This window comes from Hakea prostrata, chromosome 9, assembly GCF_041222555.1.
Source record: "Hakea prostrata isolate BN-2017 chromosome 9, UWA_Hpros_2, whole genome shotgun sequence".
Taxonomy (NCBI): Eukaryota; Viridiplantae; Streptophyta; class Magnoliopsida; order Proteales; family Proteaceae; genus Hakea; species Hakea prostrata.
This window is the reverse complement of record NC_142608.1, coordinates 19,298,663-19,316,273: the sequence shown is the minus strand read 5'-3', so window position 1 is coordinate 19,316,273 and position 17,611 is coordinate 19,298,663. Positions and strand designations below refer to the sequence as shown.

Here is a 17,611-nt window from a genome sequence, read left to right as displayed (position 1 = left end):
CATTTGTCCATCCATCGTGCCTCTTTGTTTCCTTTCAAATTCTTCAAGGTTTTGAAGAATGGTAGACACTTTTCTCCTGATTGTGCTATAAACCGGTTCAAGGCTACAACTCTACCTGTTAAGCACTATACGTCCCAAATAGTCTTTGGAGGATCCATATCGATCAAAGCCTATATCTTGACTAGATTAGCCTTTATTCCTCTTTGAGAAACCATGAATCCTAAGAAATTTCCTGAAGATACCTCGAACGCACATTTCTCCGGGTTCAACTTCATCTGGCATTTTCTTAAGAATGAAAATACCTCTACCAAATCAATAATGTGTCCCGATTGCTTTAGACTATTCACCAGCATGTTGTCTACATATGCTTCCATGTTCTTCCCGATCAGATCTTCAAAGATTTTGTTCACTACTCTTTGATAAGTTACTCCCGCATTCTTTAACCCGAATGGCATGACCTTATAATAGAAGCTTTCGCCATCGGTTATAAAAGTTGTAAATTCTTCATCCTCCTTGTTGATCAAGATCTGGTTGTAGCCTGAATAAGCATCCATGAAACTCAAAGTTTCATACCCAGCGGTTGCATCAATCAGGAGATCTATTCGGGGCAAAGGGTAGTAGTCCTTCGAGCATGCCTTGTTGAGGTTCATGTAATCAGTACACATCCTCCATTTTCCATTTGATTTCTTGACGATCACTACATTGGCCAGCCAAGTTGGACGTTGAATAGGTTAGATGAAACCCGAACTCTTCAACTTCTCGACCTCACCTTTGATAGCCTCTTGCTTTTCTATTGTAAATCCTCCTTCTCTAAATTAAAGGCTTGGCCTTTGGATCTATCCAAAGTTTGTGTTCTGCAACTGCTCAGTCTATGCTAGTCATGTCATTAGCTGACCATGCAAACACATTAATGTTCTCTTAAAGAAAACTCTTCAACTCTTCTTTGAAATCTACTGACTGTTCAGACCAAATGTAAGTTGTTCTTCTTTCGTCCTCAGAGTCCAATTGGATTCATTCCATTTTTTCTATAGCTTCGGGTCTTTGCATTTCATCCTCATCCCGATCATCACGAACTTCTATTGATAAGGTTGTGGCCTTTCTGGGCCCAGCCTTATCCTTCAAATATGAAACATAGCATTGTTGGGAAGTTTTCTAGTCGAAGGTTACCTCTCTGATCCCCTTATCAGTTGGGAATTTGATCTTCATGTGCTTGGTCGAAACTACCGCTCCCAGCTTTGTAAGAGATGACCTCCCAAGGATGACATTGTAAGCTGGTAGCTCCCGAACAACTAAAAAGTTTACTTAGATAGTGGTTTCCTTAGGGAAATATCCCGCTGTGAGGTCTAGTTGTATTGATCCTTTTGCAATTGCTGATGATTGAACAAATCCATATAAATGAGTAGAGGATGGCTTCAACAAATCTTTCCTCCATCTTCAGCTTTTAGTAGGCATTATATGATAAGATATCTGCAAATGATCCTATGTCAACCAACACTCGGTGTACCTCCCGACGACCAATCTCGACTTTGATCACAATCGCATCATCATGAGGTGTGCAGATACCTCGTTCATCCTCTTCATTGCATGTGATACTCTCGTCAACATTTGATCTTTTTCTTTTCTGTGCCTCTCCCAAACCAACGAACTTGGATTTGGCCTTCAATCTTTTGACGGACTCAGGCTCCGGGCCCCCAAATATGGTAAGAATCGGAGATCGGCTGGCTTCTATAACTTCTTTACCCTTCTTTGACTGAGGAACTTCGTCTTGACGATCTTTGCTTCCCAAACACTCCCTTCTTTTTTCAACAGTCGTCCTTCTCTCTTGATCATTACCTCGTCCTTTTATGAAATTGGACAAGTGCCCCTGGGATATCAGCCTCTCAATATCTGCCTTTAGATGTCTGCATTCGTTCATGTAATATTCATAATCTTTATGGAAACGGAAATACTTTTTCATGTTCCTCTCTTCGGGTTTAGCTATCATCCTTGGTGGCCATTTCAGGATATCCTGATTCTTGATTTGCATCAAGATTTTTTACCATGGGGCACTCAATGGTGTATACTCTGCATGATAAGGCGAACGTTGCCACCATCCCGAACGAGGTTTCCGACTCCGATCATTATTGGGTGGCTTCGACCCCTGGCCTTTTCCAGTAACCTTCTGATCTTTGCTTGAGGCTTTGATCTCTCCTTGGCGTGATGAAGAATCTCTGTCACTTCAGCCTACTTCTAACATCTCTGTACCAATTTGAGGTACGTGGTTGGCATATCTTGGAGCAACAACTCCAAGAGTCGTCTGTTGGTAAGGCCCATGAAGGGAGAAATCTTTGCCACTTGTTCATCCAAGTTTTCGATCTCCATGGTGACTTTATTGAACCTTTTCAGGTAATCCAAAATAGGTTCATTCTTTCCTTGATTGACGGTGAACAATGTCTCTTCTGTCTTCTTGGTTTGAATTCCGCTTTGGAAACGATCGATGAATTTTGGGCCAATTCTTCAAAGTCAGCAATTCTTCCTGAAGGTAGGTTTGAAAACCACTTTTGTGCTAACCCCGTAAGTGAAGATCCGAACACACTACATAGAATGCATCAGAATTTTCAGCAACGGCCATTGTCTGCTAATAATAACTAATGTGGGCAATAGGATCTCCCGACCCATCAAATGAAGAGAAGGTTGGGAGTCTGAAATTATGAGGAAACTTGAACCTAGCGATGGCATCTATGAACAGGGTTTTTCTAATGATTGAGTAAATATCATCAATTATCCTACCTCTTGTGAGTTGCCCCAATTTTTTATTGATATCTGCCAGTTCTCGATCGATGTGCACTGCCCGAGTCTCCATTGTTCGGATGCTGTCTCGATCCAAACGTTGGGAAGTTGGTGTATGCGTGCGGACCCCTCGTTCTATTATGGTAAGAGTTCCAATCCAACTCTCCTACGGCCGAACATGTTGCTCGTCTCTTCTAGGTAATTTTCCCGCTCTTCTTTCCCTAGATCGACCTTCATGACCTCTTCGAGGATCTTGCTTGTAATTCTGACCTTCGGCTTGTTGCCTATTTCTCTAAGGAGAATGCCCCCAGACTAGTGAAATTCGTATTCCAATCCTTCGCGTACGTCTTCAAGCCTCTTCTTGATCATGGGGATTAGGATCCCGAGGGGGTCCCAAATGCCTCACCACTATACTGAGCATTTGTTGCATCTCCAAAAATTGAATCTTGCATCTGATTCATCTACTCTTGAAGGTTATTTGGGTTGTTCAGGTGTTCACCTCCAACCAATCCTTCATCTTCACGAACTTCTCCATTGTGAGCACGACTTCCTTCAGGAAGATCCTCTCTTTCTAGAGGGGGACCCCCTAGAGGAGGATGAGTACCTTGATTCCTTTGAGCCGCAACAGCTGATCTAGTAACCATGACTTTTTGAAGCGTTTCCCATAGAAGGCGCCAAATGATGTGTCCAAAATCTGCTCAACCTCTAGATTCCCAGAGATTGTCTTGCAAAACATTGTTAGACTCGGCTCGACCGTGGGATTGGGAGGCCACCTCTGAAGGCTAAGTCAGTAATGGAATTGATCACAGAGCTCTGAAGAGATACAGAGCTTGAATTGAATACGATAATCAGGGAAACAATTCAGATACCTTTTCTTTGTGCAAGTTCTCGGTTTATATAGATTTTACCTTTGATTCCCGACCGTCGGATTTGTTTGTGCTTCTTCTTGGTGGCCGTTTGATCTTAGGGTTTAACCCATTTTTCGGAGATGAAGGTGGTTTCCTTTTAAGGCATGATCCTTCACCCCGTAATAGTGGTAGTTACCATGTTTAACACGATTGCCCACTTCTCATAGTAGTAGTAGTCGTTTATAACCCGATCGTGCACCCCGGAATCTTTGGGATAAAGCCTTACCCTTAAATGCATGATTCCTTCCTTCTTATGTATCAACAACTTGACCAGATGTATGGACTTGACCATGGTTGAGCCATATTCGACCGGGATTAAGGACCAAACCAAAGGTAGACCCGGTTCGATACAACTTTTCCCATATCAGCACTAAACTTAAGGATGATTCATACAAATAATTTTCATTAGTAACACTAAAAGGAAACACCAAAAGATGAACTAGAGTTTCACTACTTCGTCTCCTCAACAATGATAATACTGTGGCTTTTGTCCTTTTTAGTCCCATTTGGGAGAAAAAGGGAAAAAAGAAGAAGATGAAAACTACTAATAAATGAATGAGCTGATGTTTCCCTAATTGGAGTTTGGCCTGAACGTATTCAGGATGGGTTGAAGTGGGATGCTATGGAACTCCCACGGTTCAAGTTCAACCAAGCTATGCACTGTTTATGCTTTATTTCTTATTGAGTTAGTGAGGTCGGGTGTATGTGGGGCAATTGTTGTTGCAGGGTTGGGTGTTTTGCTTCCATTGAGTGTGTAGGTTGTTTCTTTAAAATTTAATAAAGTCTTATCCTTTTATTCAAAAAAAAAAATGAATGAATCGATGCCCATTAATAAAAAACATTGTTAATCATGTTACTAATATATCTGACATTGCTAAAGAATTTATTGTTTATTCATAATCATGATAATATACTGTATGAAGTGTCTTTGTCTTGGAATCTATATTTTTACACTTACTATTGCCAAAATGATTAGAAAAGCACTTAAGATTTTTGTGTGTATATTCTCTGTAAACACTCACAAGACACAACTCGTCCACTATGTCCATAATTAGTCACTTATCTTTTAATGGATCTCCCCCCCCCCCCCCCCCCCCTCTCCCCCCTCTCCCCCTCCTCTACATATATCATTTTCATAACTTCAATCATTTCTTATTTCATTTCATTCTTTATCCTCAACATTCCATCAGTAAGGTTTACCTTCAGTCTTTACAACCAAAGTGGTTTTAGTCCGTACCACTAATTGGCACAAAACAGGTATACCTCTCAAGTTTGTATATTGGCATTTTTTTATTAGTCTTCACTTTCTCAATCCATTAACCTAAATGCTTATTTTCTTAAGTCATTGAGTACCGGGTCATGTATTGGTAATTATGTTCATCATCACAAGCCTTTTATATGATTTTCAATTTTCTATTTTGCATTCCTAGCTAGTATTCATATAATCACATCTCAATTCAATACAATTCAATTATGTATACAACATCAATGCAAATAACGTAAATCACTCATACAATCAATCCACGTATAAATAGACAACATTAACTCATCATTGCATTCACAGTATCATTTTTTATAGAATAGTATATGAGACAATAATAATCATCATTCATGATAGGTTAAACCATAAAATTTAGTTGCGTGGCATCTAGCTCTCCTCGACATCAATGGTACAATCAGAAATATATGGTCTTTTACTTGGAAGAGCTCAGTTTTACCAAAGAATCAACAATTTCTTTGGAGAACTTGTGTTGGAGGGCTCACCACAAGGGAGGCCTTTCGCTGTCAACACTTCAATCTGGACACAAGTTGTAGTATCTGTGGAGAAGATGCTGAAGATTTCTCACATATTATTCTTAGTTGTACACTTTCCAAGATGGCATGATTTGCAAGTGGCCTAAATTATATTTCACCTACAGATGAGTCTATTCAAGCCTTTTGTGGTTACACCACCTTCCAAAAATTCTTTCAGGAAGTTTGCCAAAGATCTTTGAGTTCTTAAAACATTGTCTTTGTGAAATTCCCTAGGATCCTAACCTAAAACCTTACTTGCAGGACCAAGAACCGGGATGCCGTAGAAAGGCAGTTGTGGGCCGTCCAAGTAGAGACCGTTGTATCAAACCAAAATTCATTAATATGGATGCTATTGATGAAGAATCTGACATTTTTTTTTTTATTTTGGAAGGAGATCTGACATGACTTGGATGGACTAGGAAAATGGATTAAGAGCTCACGGAATATGGAGTTGGAAGTGTCCTCAAGTCTAGGTAAGAGCCTCTTTTAGCTGTGTTAGGTGGTGGGGAAGTGCCATGGACAAACCACACCAGAAGACCCCTCCTCTATGAGAGTTTGGGGGGTGGGTCGAAGGGGTGGGGTTGCCCCGAGTGACCACCCCTAGCGACCCCACCTGGTGCCCGCAAGTAAGAAAGGGAAAAAGTAGAACTTTGGTTTGTGTGCCCCTATTTAATGTCATTTTCACCCTAAAACACATTATTTTATTAATCCTCCTGAGCTTAGTACATGTTAGAGAGTTCGTTTTGGAGAAGAAGAGAGTCGCATAACTTATACGAATCGTGATTTGAAATCTATTCCACGAGTTTGATAGTAAGATTCTTTCCCAACCTTTGATCTTTTTTCTTTTGATATTTTCAATGAAGGAGATCTGTGTGGGAAGATTGATTCAATCATGGAAACCTTAACCTTGATCAGATTTAGCGATAAGAGTGATTCCCCAATCACTCTAAGTTGTTGAATTTTCCTTCACGGGAAGATCTGTGAGAAGACCAAAGTTAAGATCTATGAGAAGACCTAAGTTCTGACCTTTTTGATTCGTCATTAGACTTTAGATCTAGGGGTGTTTGTCATTTCAAACCATGTTTGAGAAAAGGTTTGGGAACCCTCATGGACCCTGGAACTCATCAAAAGTGAAAGAGCGAAGTTGATAGAGACCTCACCAGGTGGCCTTCCATGCACATGGGGAGGGGTTGCCTGAGGGGGTCACCTCCGGACACCCCCCCTCCTTCCTGTTGGGGTGATCACACCCCTTCTAGGGAACCAGAGAGGGTGGGGTCGATTGGAGGGTCACCCCAAGCTACCCCCTTGTTGTCTTGGTTTTTAACCTAGGCCTTTGGCCCATGTTTCTCTAAGTTAAATTATGATTTATTTATAGTATTTGGAGACATGTTAGGCCATATATCTTTGGTTTTCTTTATATTCCACTTATCAAGTGAGGGATTCAAACCCATGTGTGCATCTATTTAAAGCATGAATTCCTAGCTAATGTCCATGATAATTATTTTACTATTCTTGAATGTTTCTCTCTAGTTTATATGAATGTGTAGACTGTGGATCATGTAGAATCATGTTTATTTCTATGTTGCTACTGATAGTGATCATATTGATGCTATAAGTTGGATGTTGGATTATTACCTACTTGCATGGACTTGACCTGGGGTTTTGGTTTGATTATTTCCCCTGAAACCTTAAAATGGTCATGTAGACTATGCTACATATTTAGAGTGTCTAGTTCCATTGGTTAGGAATATTCCCCATCATGCCTTTACCCTATTAGCGTAGGAATTGAGGCTGAGTGACTCGTAGTTGCGATATTGGGCTAGTGGGTGCCCAAAACCGGTAGAAACTTATAAGGGGACACAGTCGTACTATGGGGGCCATTCATTGGTAGGGTAGGGCTAGCTAGTGGGCACTCAAGAGTGGTTGGAATCTATGAGAGGACACAAGAGCATCTGCCCCATCATATGGATGAACAGTAGGGTTATGGATGCCTAGTCCGAGTTGGTTGGTGGCGTAAGATACATCCTTCCCTATTTTAGGCGATGATATCGAACCGAGTTGGTCAGTGTCATCGAGAGGTTATCTAAAACTAGAATGATATGATTAATAAGTAGATGTTTGCATTGGCTAGGTATTTCTCTGACATGCTCTAGTTCTTATACCAATGGTCGTGGTGAGAGAATGTGGCACTAATCCTCAACCATGGTCGATGAGTGGATTCATACCCCAATACCTTGGTCGTGACACCCAGTTCAGTCGAAACTATTGGAGTCTGTGTGAGACTTTCCTAGAGGAGGCTAGTGGCATCCCTTAATGCACGTCTACATAGTCAGAGACTGACATAGTTAGAGTTATAAGAGTATCCTTGCACAGCATTACATTATTTTTTTCATTCATTCTCTCATGATTTAAATATATGGTATATGACATTAATGATCCCACTGAGTTTTGTGGAACTCATCCTTGGTAGAATAGTTGTTTTTATATTGTGTTGCAGATTAGGATATCTCGACACTTTAAGCTTATGAGATGTCGACAACCGATGCTTATGAGATACTGAATTACGACGGTGACACATGTGCACATCTGGATTGTTCATATAAAACTCAACCCATTTCTTAGGAAGATTAAGACTTTTAAAGAGACAAAAATCTTTGAATTCCATATTTCTCATTTGCTTAAAAACATATACACGATCTAAACTCTTTTCAGTTTAACTTTTTGTCCAGTTGATATTTTTTTTCCTAGTTTTCATACACTTTTGGAATTCCTTTTGTGACACTTTCTATTTCATTTAATGGACTTGTTTACTTATTCTTGCTCATGAGTATGTTCTTATGTGGAATCGTTGTGATTGTATGGTAAAACTAACCTTGTGATTGTGGATCAATTTTTCAGGTAATAGGGTGAGTTCATTGCTGGCTAGGTGGATGTGGTAGTCTCTTCTTTGGTTTGTACTTGTGGGATGCAAAGAATGGCTTTTTTTAATTAATTTATTTAATTTCAAAGGAGAGAATGGACGCCCATTGAATTAGTACAATCAATAGCCAAGCTGGCAACAACAAAATTTTCTCAAATGGCGATACCTCTCAAATTAGGTTGAAGTATGCTTAAATAGCAGCAAAGTTCTCATTCTAAATGGGAGTATCCGCCGAAGGGTGTGTGGAAGATTAAATTAGACGCATATCTTCTTAGAGATGATATGGTTGGTGGTTTGGGCTTCATTGCGTTGAACTCTCTTGGGGATATCTCTTTCGAAGTCTTAGAACCGAATTGCTTTGGTTCACCACTTGAAGGAGAAGCACTGGCCCTTCGATTGGTCATGTTATGCATTACGAGAGGATTTATGACAAGTGATTTTCGAAAACAGATTGCTTAGATCTGGTTCAATACTGCCCCCCCCCCCCCCCCCAATGTATTTTTCTGTTGTGAAGAACCCCGCTACTTTTCTAAATGTTCTTTTTAGTTTGTTACTAGAAACCACAACTTCACTGTGGATTTTCTAGTCTAGAAGGCCCGTTTGATTGCAGACACAACTGTTTGACCACTCTCCGCTCCTTGGCTGAGAGATATTTGCTCCCTAGACTTGGTTTTTCTGCTTGAATAAATGATTTTTCTATCAAGAAAAACAAAACTAACAAAGCTTTCTTACCTTTAACTGCATTCAACATCCAAGAATAATAATTCTGTTGCAGGACCTCTCACTTCAAGGCTATTTTGGAGTAACTTACAAAGGTCTTGGGTTAAAAGTGTGTTCATAAGAATTTTAGAATTTTGAGTTGTCTAACTGTAGCAAAAACCAGGTCATTTTCGTGCTTAGAGGTTGAGTTATCCCAATTCTATCGAATGTGGGTCAAAATACAACTTTGAATTATGCTTTCAGGTTCATGAAATTCATTCATTATAGAATGTCGTTTTCTAAAAGAAATTGATGTTGGAAATCGAACAACTAACCTTACTCAACTTATCTTAAAAATTAACCACTAAGGGACATGTAGGAATTATCCCCATTGGATCTAAACTAATCATTTCAGCCCTATTTGGAAGAGCAACAGCTCTTAAGAGTGCAGGAGCAACCTCAATAGACCCAACCATGTTCACTTGTTTGGATTAATTATTTGACAGATCCACCACCAACTGATGATTGTCATCAGCCACTAGGGATCGCCCACCTTCCACCATATCCCATCCACTGAAGTAACATTTTGAAATTTAAATCCTTCATGTTGAGAGCCCACATCATTTTCAACTCTCATTCAAAGAATTTTAATTTGACTTTCAAAGCCCTCAAATTGAGAGCCCATTATATTTCCAACTCTCCTGGGTTCCCCAAACAACTCAAAGTGGGTCCAAGGCACCTTATCCTCATCAACCGAATTTTTAATTTAAAATTTAAAAAATTCGAACCCAACTCTTGATCAAACTCTTAATTACGGGGCTATATTAGGTGTGATAATGATGATTTTTCATCATTTCCCTAATTGTCTCTAATTTGAATTATTTCCATATTATTTCTTCCTCGCATTTGAATTCTTTCAATTCATCATTCCTTCCATTTGAATTCTTTCCATACCATCTCATCCTTCAATTTCATCAGTATTCTAATTTGACTTGATTGGTTTCTCTATTAAATCATTTCCATGTATTGTATTTCCAAACAAACATTTTTCATGTATTGTATTTCCATGTTTTATATCTTTCTTTTATTGTTCATAGTTGCCTAACAGCATGGGATGTATGTTGCCTATTTATTTGAAGTTCTCTCATATGAAATCATTCAACCATTTTTCCCTATTGAGGTTGTTTCTTAACATGGTATCAGCCTAACACACAATTCTACATCTTAATTAGCCACGTCTTCTTCTTCTTCATCTTCTACTTCCTCTTCAATGGCTACTAATACTAATCTGTTGATTTGGATTCCTCTCATACGGTTCACTCTCTTGCTGCAATTGTGGTTCCTTCAGTTGTTATGCCATCTTTCACCACAGATCAGTATCATAAACTTCTATCTCTATTGGAATCTGGTAACATTCCACCATTGGCAAATGCTGTAAATAAAGTATTTTCTCTATGGGTTATTAATTCGGGTGCCAGTCTTTATATGGTTTCAGACTTATCTTTATTTCATTTGGATAGTTTTGTTCCTCACACCCAATCTATTAGCCTTCTAAATGGTGGTTTTGCTCTTGTTACACATATTGGGAATTGCAACCCCGTTCCCACTTTACCTCTCACGGACGTATTGCATGTTCCTTCATTTGATTTTAATTTGTTGTATGTTACCCAACTTATTGAACAACTTCATTGTTTCATAACTTTCTATCTTGATCATTGTGTGATACATACCTACGCACAAAGGAGAGGATTGGGCTAGGAAAGGCGTACAATGAACTTTATTATTTGGAGTTAAATTATCCCATTGTTGGTGCTATTTTACCTGCCAAGGACCTTTGGCATTCTCGTTTAGGTCATCTATCTTTAAAAGTTTCTAGTTATATTGCACGTTTGGATCCAAATATTTCTTTTCATAAAGATTGTGTTTGCTCCATTTGTCCTTTAGCTAAGCAAACTCGACTTCCTTTTCCATCTAGTACAATTTCTACCACCTCTTGCTTTGAATTGATACATTGTCACATATGGAGACATTACTTCGTTCCCTCAATTTGTGGTGCAAAATATTTTTTAACTATTATGAAAGATTTTTCTCGATGCAGGTGTTTTTGTTAAATCATAAATCTGATTCTTTGTTCGATTAAGAGAATTTTTTGCTATGATCAAAACCCAATTTAGATACCAAATTAAACAACTTCGAATTGAAATGCTCGTGAGTTTTTTAATTAACATTCAAATGACTTTTTTTACAACCCATGGTATTATTCATCAACATAATTGCGTTGATACACCTCAACAAAATGGGGTTGTTGAACACAAATACCACCATTTTCTTAATGTGGCCCATGCTCCATATGCACAAAAAGGGTATATGATTTATGATTTACAAACAAAGGTTTACAGTAGTCGTGATGTCACATTTGTTGAAGATTATTTTCCTTTTTCAAAATTGCCATCCCTATTATTGCCTGTTTTACCCATTGCAGCTCCAGATATTGATAGTTTACCCATCTTGTTGGATCCATTCTTATCAACCACACCCTCTCCCCAACCGATTGAAGAACCTCCTTCACCCACCCTCCGATCCACTACCATCTCTCGACCATCTCGAGTTCATTGACCACCACCCCATCTTAAAGACTATCATTGTTACGCTACGGATGTCCAACCTCCTCCTTCATGCACAAGTACTCTCACTCTTGAAATTTATTTTTTATCCTATCATAGATTATCCTTACCCCATTTCAAGTATCTCAAGGCCATGAATGCTATAACTGAACCTTCAAGCTTTGCTAAGGCTATTATTTTACCTGATAGGAAGGAGGCAATCAATAGTGAAATTGCAGCTCTTGACCTTAACAAGACTTGGTCTCTTGTATCTTTATCCCCAAACAAGAAACCCATAGGTTGTAAATGGGTTTACAAAATTAAATGGCATTCAGATGGGTCGATTGAGCATTATAAAGCGCGTTTGGTGGCAAAGGGTTATACTCAAATTGAGGGGGTTGATTTCCATGAAACATTTGCCTCACTTGCTAAGTTGGTTACTATTAGGACACTTCTTGCCATTGCTACCATCAAAGGATGATCCTTGCATCAATTGGATGTCAACAACGCCTTTCTCCATGGCAATCTTGATGAAGAGGTATATATGACACTTCCTCCTGGTTATTAACGAAAAGGGAAGAAATTGGTTTGTCGCTTACACAAATCATTATATGGGCTTTAGCAGGCATCCTATAGTTGGTTTTCCAAGCTTTCTAGTGCCCTTATTGATCTTGGATATACACAATCTAAGGCAAATTACTCTCTATTTTCTCTACTTACAGAGTCTTGATCTACCTTTGTACTTGTTTATGTTGATGACATTTTAATTGCTGGGTCTGATACAACTGTGATTTCCAATTTAAAATCACTTCTTTGGCAATATTTTCGGATTAAAGATCTTGATTTCCTTAAATATTTCCTTGGTCTTGAGGTGGCACGTTCTAAAAAAGGTATTTTCGTTGGTTTACCAACGAAAATACACATTAGACATCTTAACTGATGTTTGTTTCACATGTGCTAACCCGACTCAATTTCCAATGGAACAACACCTCAAGTTGACTACTTCTAATGGTGAGCCCTTACCTGATCCAACACCATACCGTCGGTTATTGGGCCGACTTATTTATCTCACAATTACTCGTCCAAATATTGTTTTAATTCATGCATGAGCCTCGTAAACCTCATATGGATGCTGCTAATTGTTTACTATTTACTACGTTAGCTCCATGGCTCTCTAGGACAAGGGATTCCTTTATCTACTAATAATGAGTTATCTCTTTGTGCTTATTGTGACTTAGATTGGGCAAGTTGCCCTATGACTTGGCGATCTACCACTGGATATTGTGTATTCCTTGGTTCTAGCCCTTTATCTTGAAAATTTAAAAAACAAGCTATTGTGTCCCGCTCATCTGTTGAGATTAAATATCGTGCTATGACTGTCACTACTTGTGAATTTATATGGTTAGTTACATTACTCAATAATCTTGGTCTCATGGTCCCTCGACCAATACCTTTATTTTGTGACAATCAAGCTGCTTTACAGATTGTTGCGAACCTAATCTTTCACAAGCGCACCAAGCACATCGAGATTGATTGTCATGTGGTTCGCGATCAGGTTTGACATGGTCTTATTCAACCTACCTCCACCACTAGTACTGCCCAAGTTGCTGACATTTTCACCAAGGCCCATGGAAAATATTTGTTTATCAGTCATAGAGGCAAGTTGGGAGTTCTTGACATTCACTCTCCAACTTGAGGGGGAGTATTAGGCATGATAAGGATGATTTTTCATCCTTTCCTTAATTGTATCTAATATAAATTCTTTCCATATTATTTCCTCCTCTCATTTGAATTCCTTCCATACCATCTCATCCTTCCACTTCATCAGTATCCTAATTTGGCTTGATTGGTTTCTCTATTAAATCATTTCCACGTATTGTATTTCCAAACAACATTTCCATGTATTGTATTTCCATGTTTTATATCTTTCTTTTATTGTTCATAGTTACCTAACAACATGGGATGTATGCTTCCTATATATTTGAAGTTCTCTCATATGAAATCATTCAACCATTTTTCCCTATTGAAGTTGTTTCTTAAGAAGGGTCTCATCTGACGGCTTTTGAACTGGAAAATAATGAAAATTTATAGTATCAACATCAGATGCCAAACCTTCAGTTGTAGGTCTTCTCTCAATTGGCATCCTCCAAAGCCTAAAAGTGAGTCTCAAGCAAGTGGGAGAAAACCACCAATCTTTCGACCAAGAAGTTCTTGTTTTAGAAGCTCAAATTCATATATATCTTGATAAGCATAGTTTGAAGACTATGGGAGGCTACCTGGACAAACCCTGCACAAGTGCCATGAATGTAATCTATTGCATTGCCAAGAGATTGGCCAACCCTTGACGAAAATATATCTACAACAAATTTGAAAATCATTCAGGCCCTATTTAGTTATTCTCTTGGAAATTAAACACCATTCTACTCGGATTTTAAAATTTAAAGCTAAATTGGGATTTTCCTAATGGTCTTTTATTTAGATTTGGTTGGCTGGTTAGGTGTGGACTTGTTGTATTTTGGGATGATAATTTAAAAAATCTCCTTTCTTTTGTCTTCTTTCAATATAATTTATCTTAATAATTGTGCATATGCCTTTTGCAGAATTTCAACTCACTATGGTCAATTGGGAAGAACAATTTCTAAACTTTGGCTAGTTGTTGGGGACTTTAATGAGATTTTAAACAATGAAGGAACAAGGACTAAGGGTGTAAACAGATCGGATAGTAGTAATACCATATCCGCATCCTATTGTATTCAGACGAATTCAGATAATATCCTATCAGTTTTCGGACGGATTCAGTCAAATTCGGATGATAATCGGATAATTATTTTCTTAAGTAGATTCTTCTAAATGACCATGTATACAGATTGAATATAGGTTTTCAACTACCTGTTGACATTTTTACCATTTTATTTGTGAGGCTAGGTTTGAAATTAAAGAATTTGGCAACTTTGGTAGTTATTTTAGTAGAAAGTCTATAAAAATAGTCACATATCTCAACTAAAATATTATAAAATCAAGAAAAATAAATCCAAATAAGTAACTTAATCAGATAATTTTATCGGACAGATAATAATGGTAAGAAAGGGGTATACCATATCCGCATCCTATTAGTAATCGAACGGATTCAGATACTGCTAAACGGATGCAGATGTGAATTCGGGAATGGATTTTGATTTTCCATTTACACCCCTAACAAGAAGGGAGGTGCAAAAGTTAGTCTTAGATGCAAGCATTCAAAAATTTTAAAAATCAATGTCTCCTTATGGTGCTCCAATAACAGGACCATCCAACAAGCGTCAAGGCCAAGATTTGATTTTACAAAGCATTGATAAAACCTTTTGCAATGGGATTTCATTTAGAAATATAGTAGAGTCAAGTACATTGGCATGCCATGATCAGAACTGATGACATCCCTAGAAAATCCCTCTATCAGAAGGTAAAAAAAGGATGACTGTTAAAGATGGAGTTAGAATAACAAAAAGAATCTTCTGTTGTACACAATGCAATTTTATTAAAAAGAAGGCTGTGGTTAAAGACTTGATTTTAAATATAAAAATAATAATAATAAATAAATAAATTCAATTTTTGGCAAGATCCATTGTTTTCTCAGCCACTTATTTGGCATATTAGTGCACTCCTTTGCACAACAAAAGATGATTATAAGGATGTTTTCCCATAACCATTATATTATTGCTTGGTCAGCAAGAAATGACAATATATTCGTGGATCTTATGTTTGGTGAGCCGTCTTGTGGTTAGTTTAGGAAATATATATGGGGGTTAGATTTGGCACTGATTTATCTTTAGATTTCTTATGTAATTAGTTTAGGGCCTATTTGGTTACATGAGTCTGGAAATTTCAAATATCTAGAGATTTCAAATCTATGGAGTCATAATTTATAAAATTAACTGTTTGGTTAACCGAATATGTAGAATGAAATCTGTGGATTCATCAGTGATTTTTGTGAATGCGCAAATGTTTAGCGTTTTTTTAGTAGGGATGAAATCTTTGGATTTCACCCCATACCCATAAATCTATAGATTCACTTTTTTAGTGTAAAAAGATGAATCTCTAGATTTCATGAATCTAGAGATTTTCACAACCAAACGGGTATAAATCTTGCATTCATGAATCCAGAGATTTTAAGGTAGTGGGCCGAAAACCCTCTCGATGCCCTATCACTCGTGTAGCCCAGTTGATTGAGCCTCAATCACGCACTTGGAATCGGGATATCATTAATCAATGGTTTTTTCATCAAGACACTGAAGCCATTTTCATGGTAAGGATACCGATATGCCCTAGTGAAGACACATTAATTTGGGGGGGTGCGAGGAATGGATGCTTCTCAACAAAAAGTGCCTATCATGTCTTGTTAAATCTGAGGGAATATGCGAAGCAAAGTCAGCCTACTACATCTAGAAGCCATGAGTGGGAGTCTATTCCTAAGAGGGTGTGGAAGAGGATGTGGTCATGTAAAACATTGCCCAAGATCAAGAATTTTCTCTGGAGGGTTTGTGCAGATGGTATCGCAACAGCTAGTAGTTTGGCCCAAAAAGGAGTACCATTAGATCCTATGTGTCGTAGGTGCGGGGGTGGTCGAGAAACTTCAGCTCACTTACTATTTCAGTGTCCATATGCCGAAGCTGTTTGGTTTGGTAGTGGATTGCACTTTTTGATTCCAAGAGGCTCTATAATCTCATTAGCGGAGGCTTTGAAAGCATGGGAGAAAGTTACATTTCCAAGTAAAGAGGTGGGGAGAATGGTTCTAAGTCATTTTGCCTTTGTATGCTGGAATTTGTGGATAGCTCGAAATGAAGCAACATTCAAGTACAAAGGCCCTGATCCAGAAGAAGTTGTGGCTAGATCCCAACGTGCATTTCAAGAGTATTGGAATGCAATGGGGAACTTTGAGGGTGTTACTCAATATCATCCTCCAACTCAAAGAGAGGATCAAGAGGAAGGTGTTGCAATTGATAATCTTGATGCGACCATTTGGTGTGATGCGGCTATACCTTTGAAGGGTCATGTTGGAGGTGCGGGCTTTATTGTAATGGATCACAATAGCAACATCCTACATGCTGCATCCGAACCGATTATAGCTTCGGATAGTTTGATTGGGGAGGGTTTAGCTATATTACTTGCCATGCAATGGGCAATGACAGAAGGAATTGGCAGCGTGCATATTAGGTCGGATAATGCTACATTGGTAGATTGGCTCAATGGAGGGTGTGGAAATGGTTCTGCTGAGGTGCAATCAATTGTAAGAGATATCAACTATGTAATACACCACTTTCATCGGTGTTCTTTTGTGTATTGTTCTAGAGAAGTGAACCTTGTTGCTCATTCTCTAGCTAGGAAGGCCTTGTCCCTTGGAGGCAGGACTACATGGCCATCTTCCACTCCTTGGCTCCTTGAACTATGTAATCAGGGTGCTTCGGCTATTGCCTTTAAATGAATGTTGGGTTACCAAAAAAAAAAGAATCCAGAGATTTCAAATCAAAAAACTTACATTTTGATCTATTTGAAGTGAGCTGTAGAAGTTACTATTTTTCAGCCTTTCTATTTTTTGGTAAGTGGACAAAATATTCTGTCCAGGTCTATGTAATATTTTTATATAACTAAAGCTATCTTGAAGATCAGGGAGAGACATGCATAACTCTCATCCCACCATCTCATCTTCTCTTCATTTTTTTCTCTTCTCCCTTCTTCTGGGTCTTCTTACTACTTTTTCTTCTCTGTGCTTCACCTAATCACAAATACTGAAATTGGAATAAAGACCATAGTTGCAAATATGAAACCAAATAGGAACTTCATCCAAATCTACAAGATCAAATTAAGACGGGATCATATGGTAGTTACAAATCGGGGGTTCAAATTTCTCATCAATCTAGTGCTTGTTGTATCAAAAATGCTAT

The 17,611-nt window shown here is 38.4% G+C and overlaps 1 protein-coding gene across 1 annotated transcript; it reads left to right on the top strand.

The window, feature by feature from the left end:
* Positions 1-16,158: 16,158 nt before the first annotated feature.
* LOC149004936 (uncharacterized) lies at positions 16,159-17,151 on the top strand. Its single transcript, XM_089135745.1, has one exon. It carries the CDS (start codon positions 16,159-16,161, stop codon positions 17,149-17,151), a length of 993 nt encoding a protein of 330 aa, XP_088991871.1.
* The last annotated feature ends 460 nt before the right edge of the window (positions 17,152-17,611 follow it).

What these genes read in the sequence shown, in the direction of transcription:
- LOC149004936 (XM_089135745.1), top strand. Translation starts at nt 16,159, where the DNA reads ATGTGGTCATGTAAAACATTGCCCAAGATCAAGAATTTTCTCTGGAGG.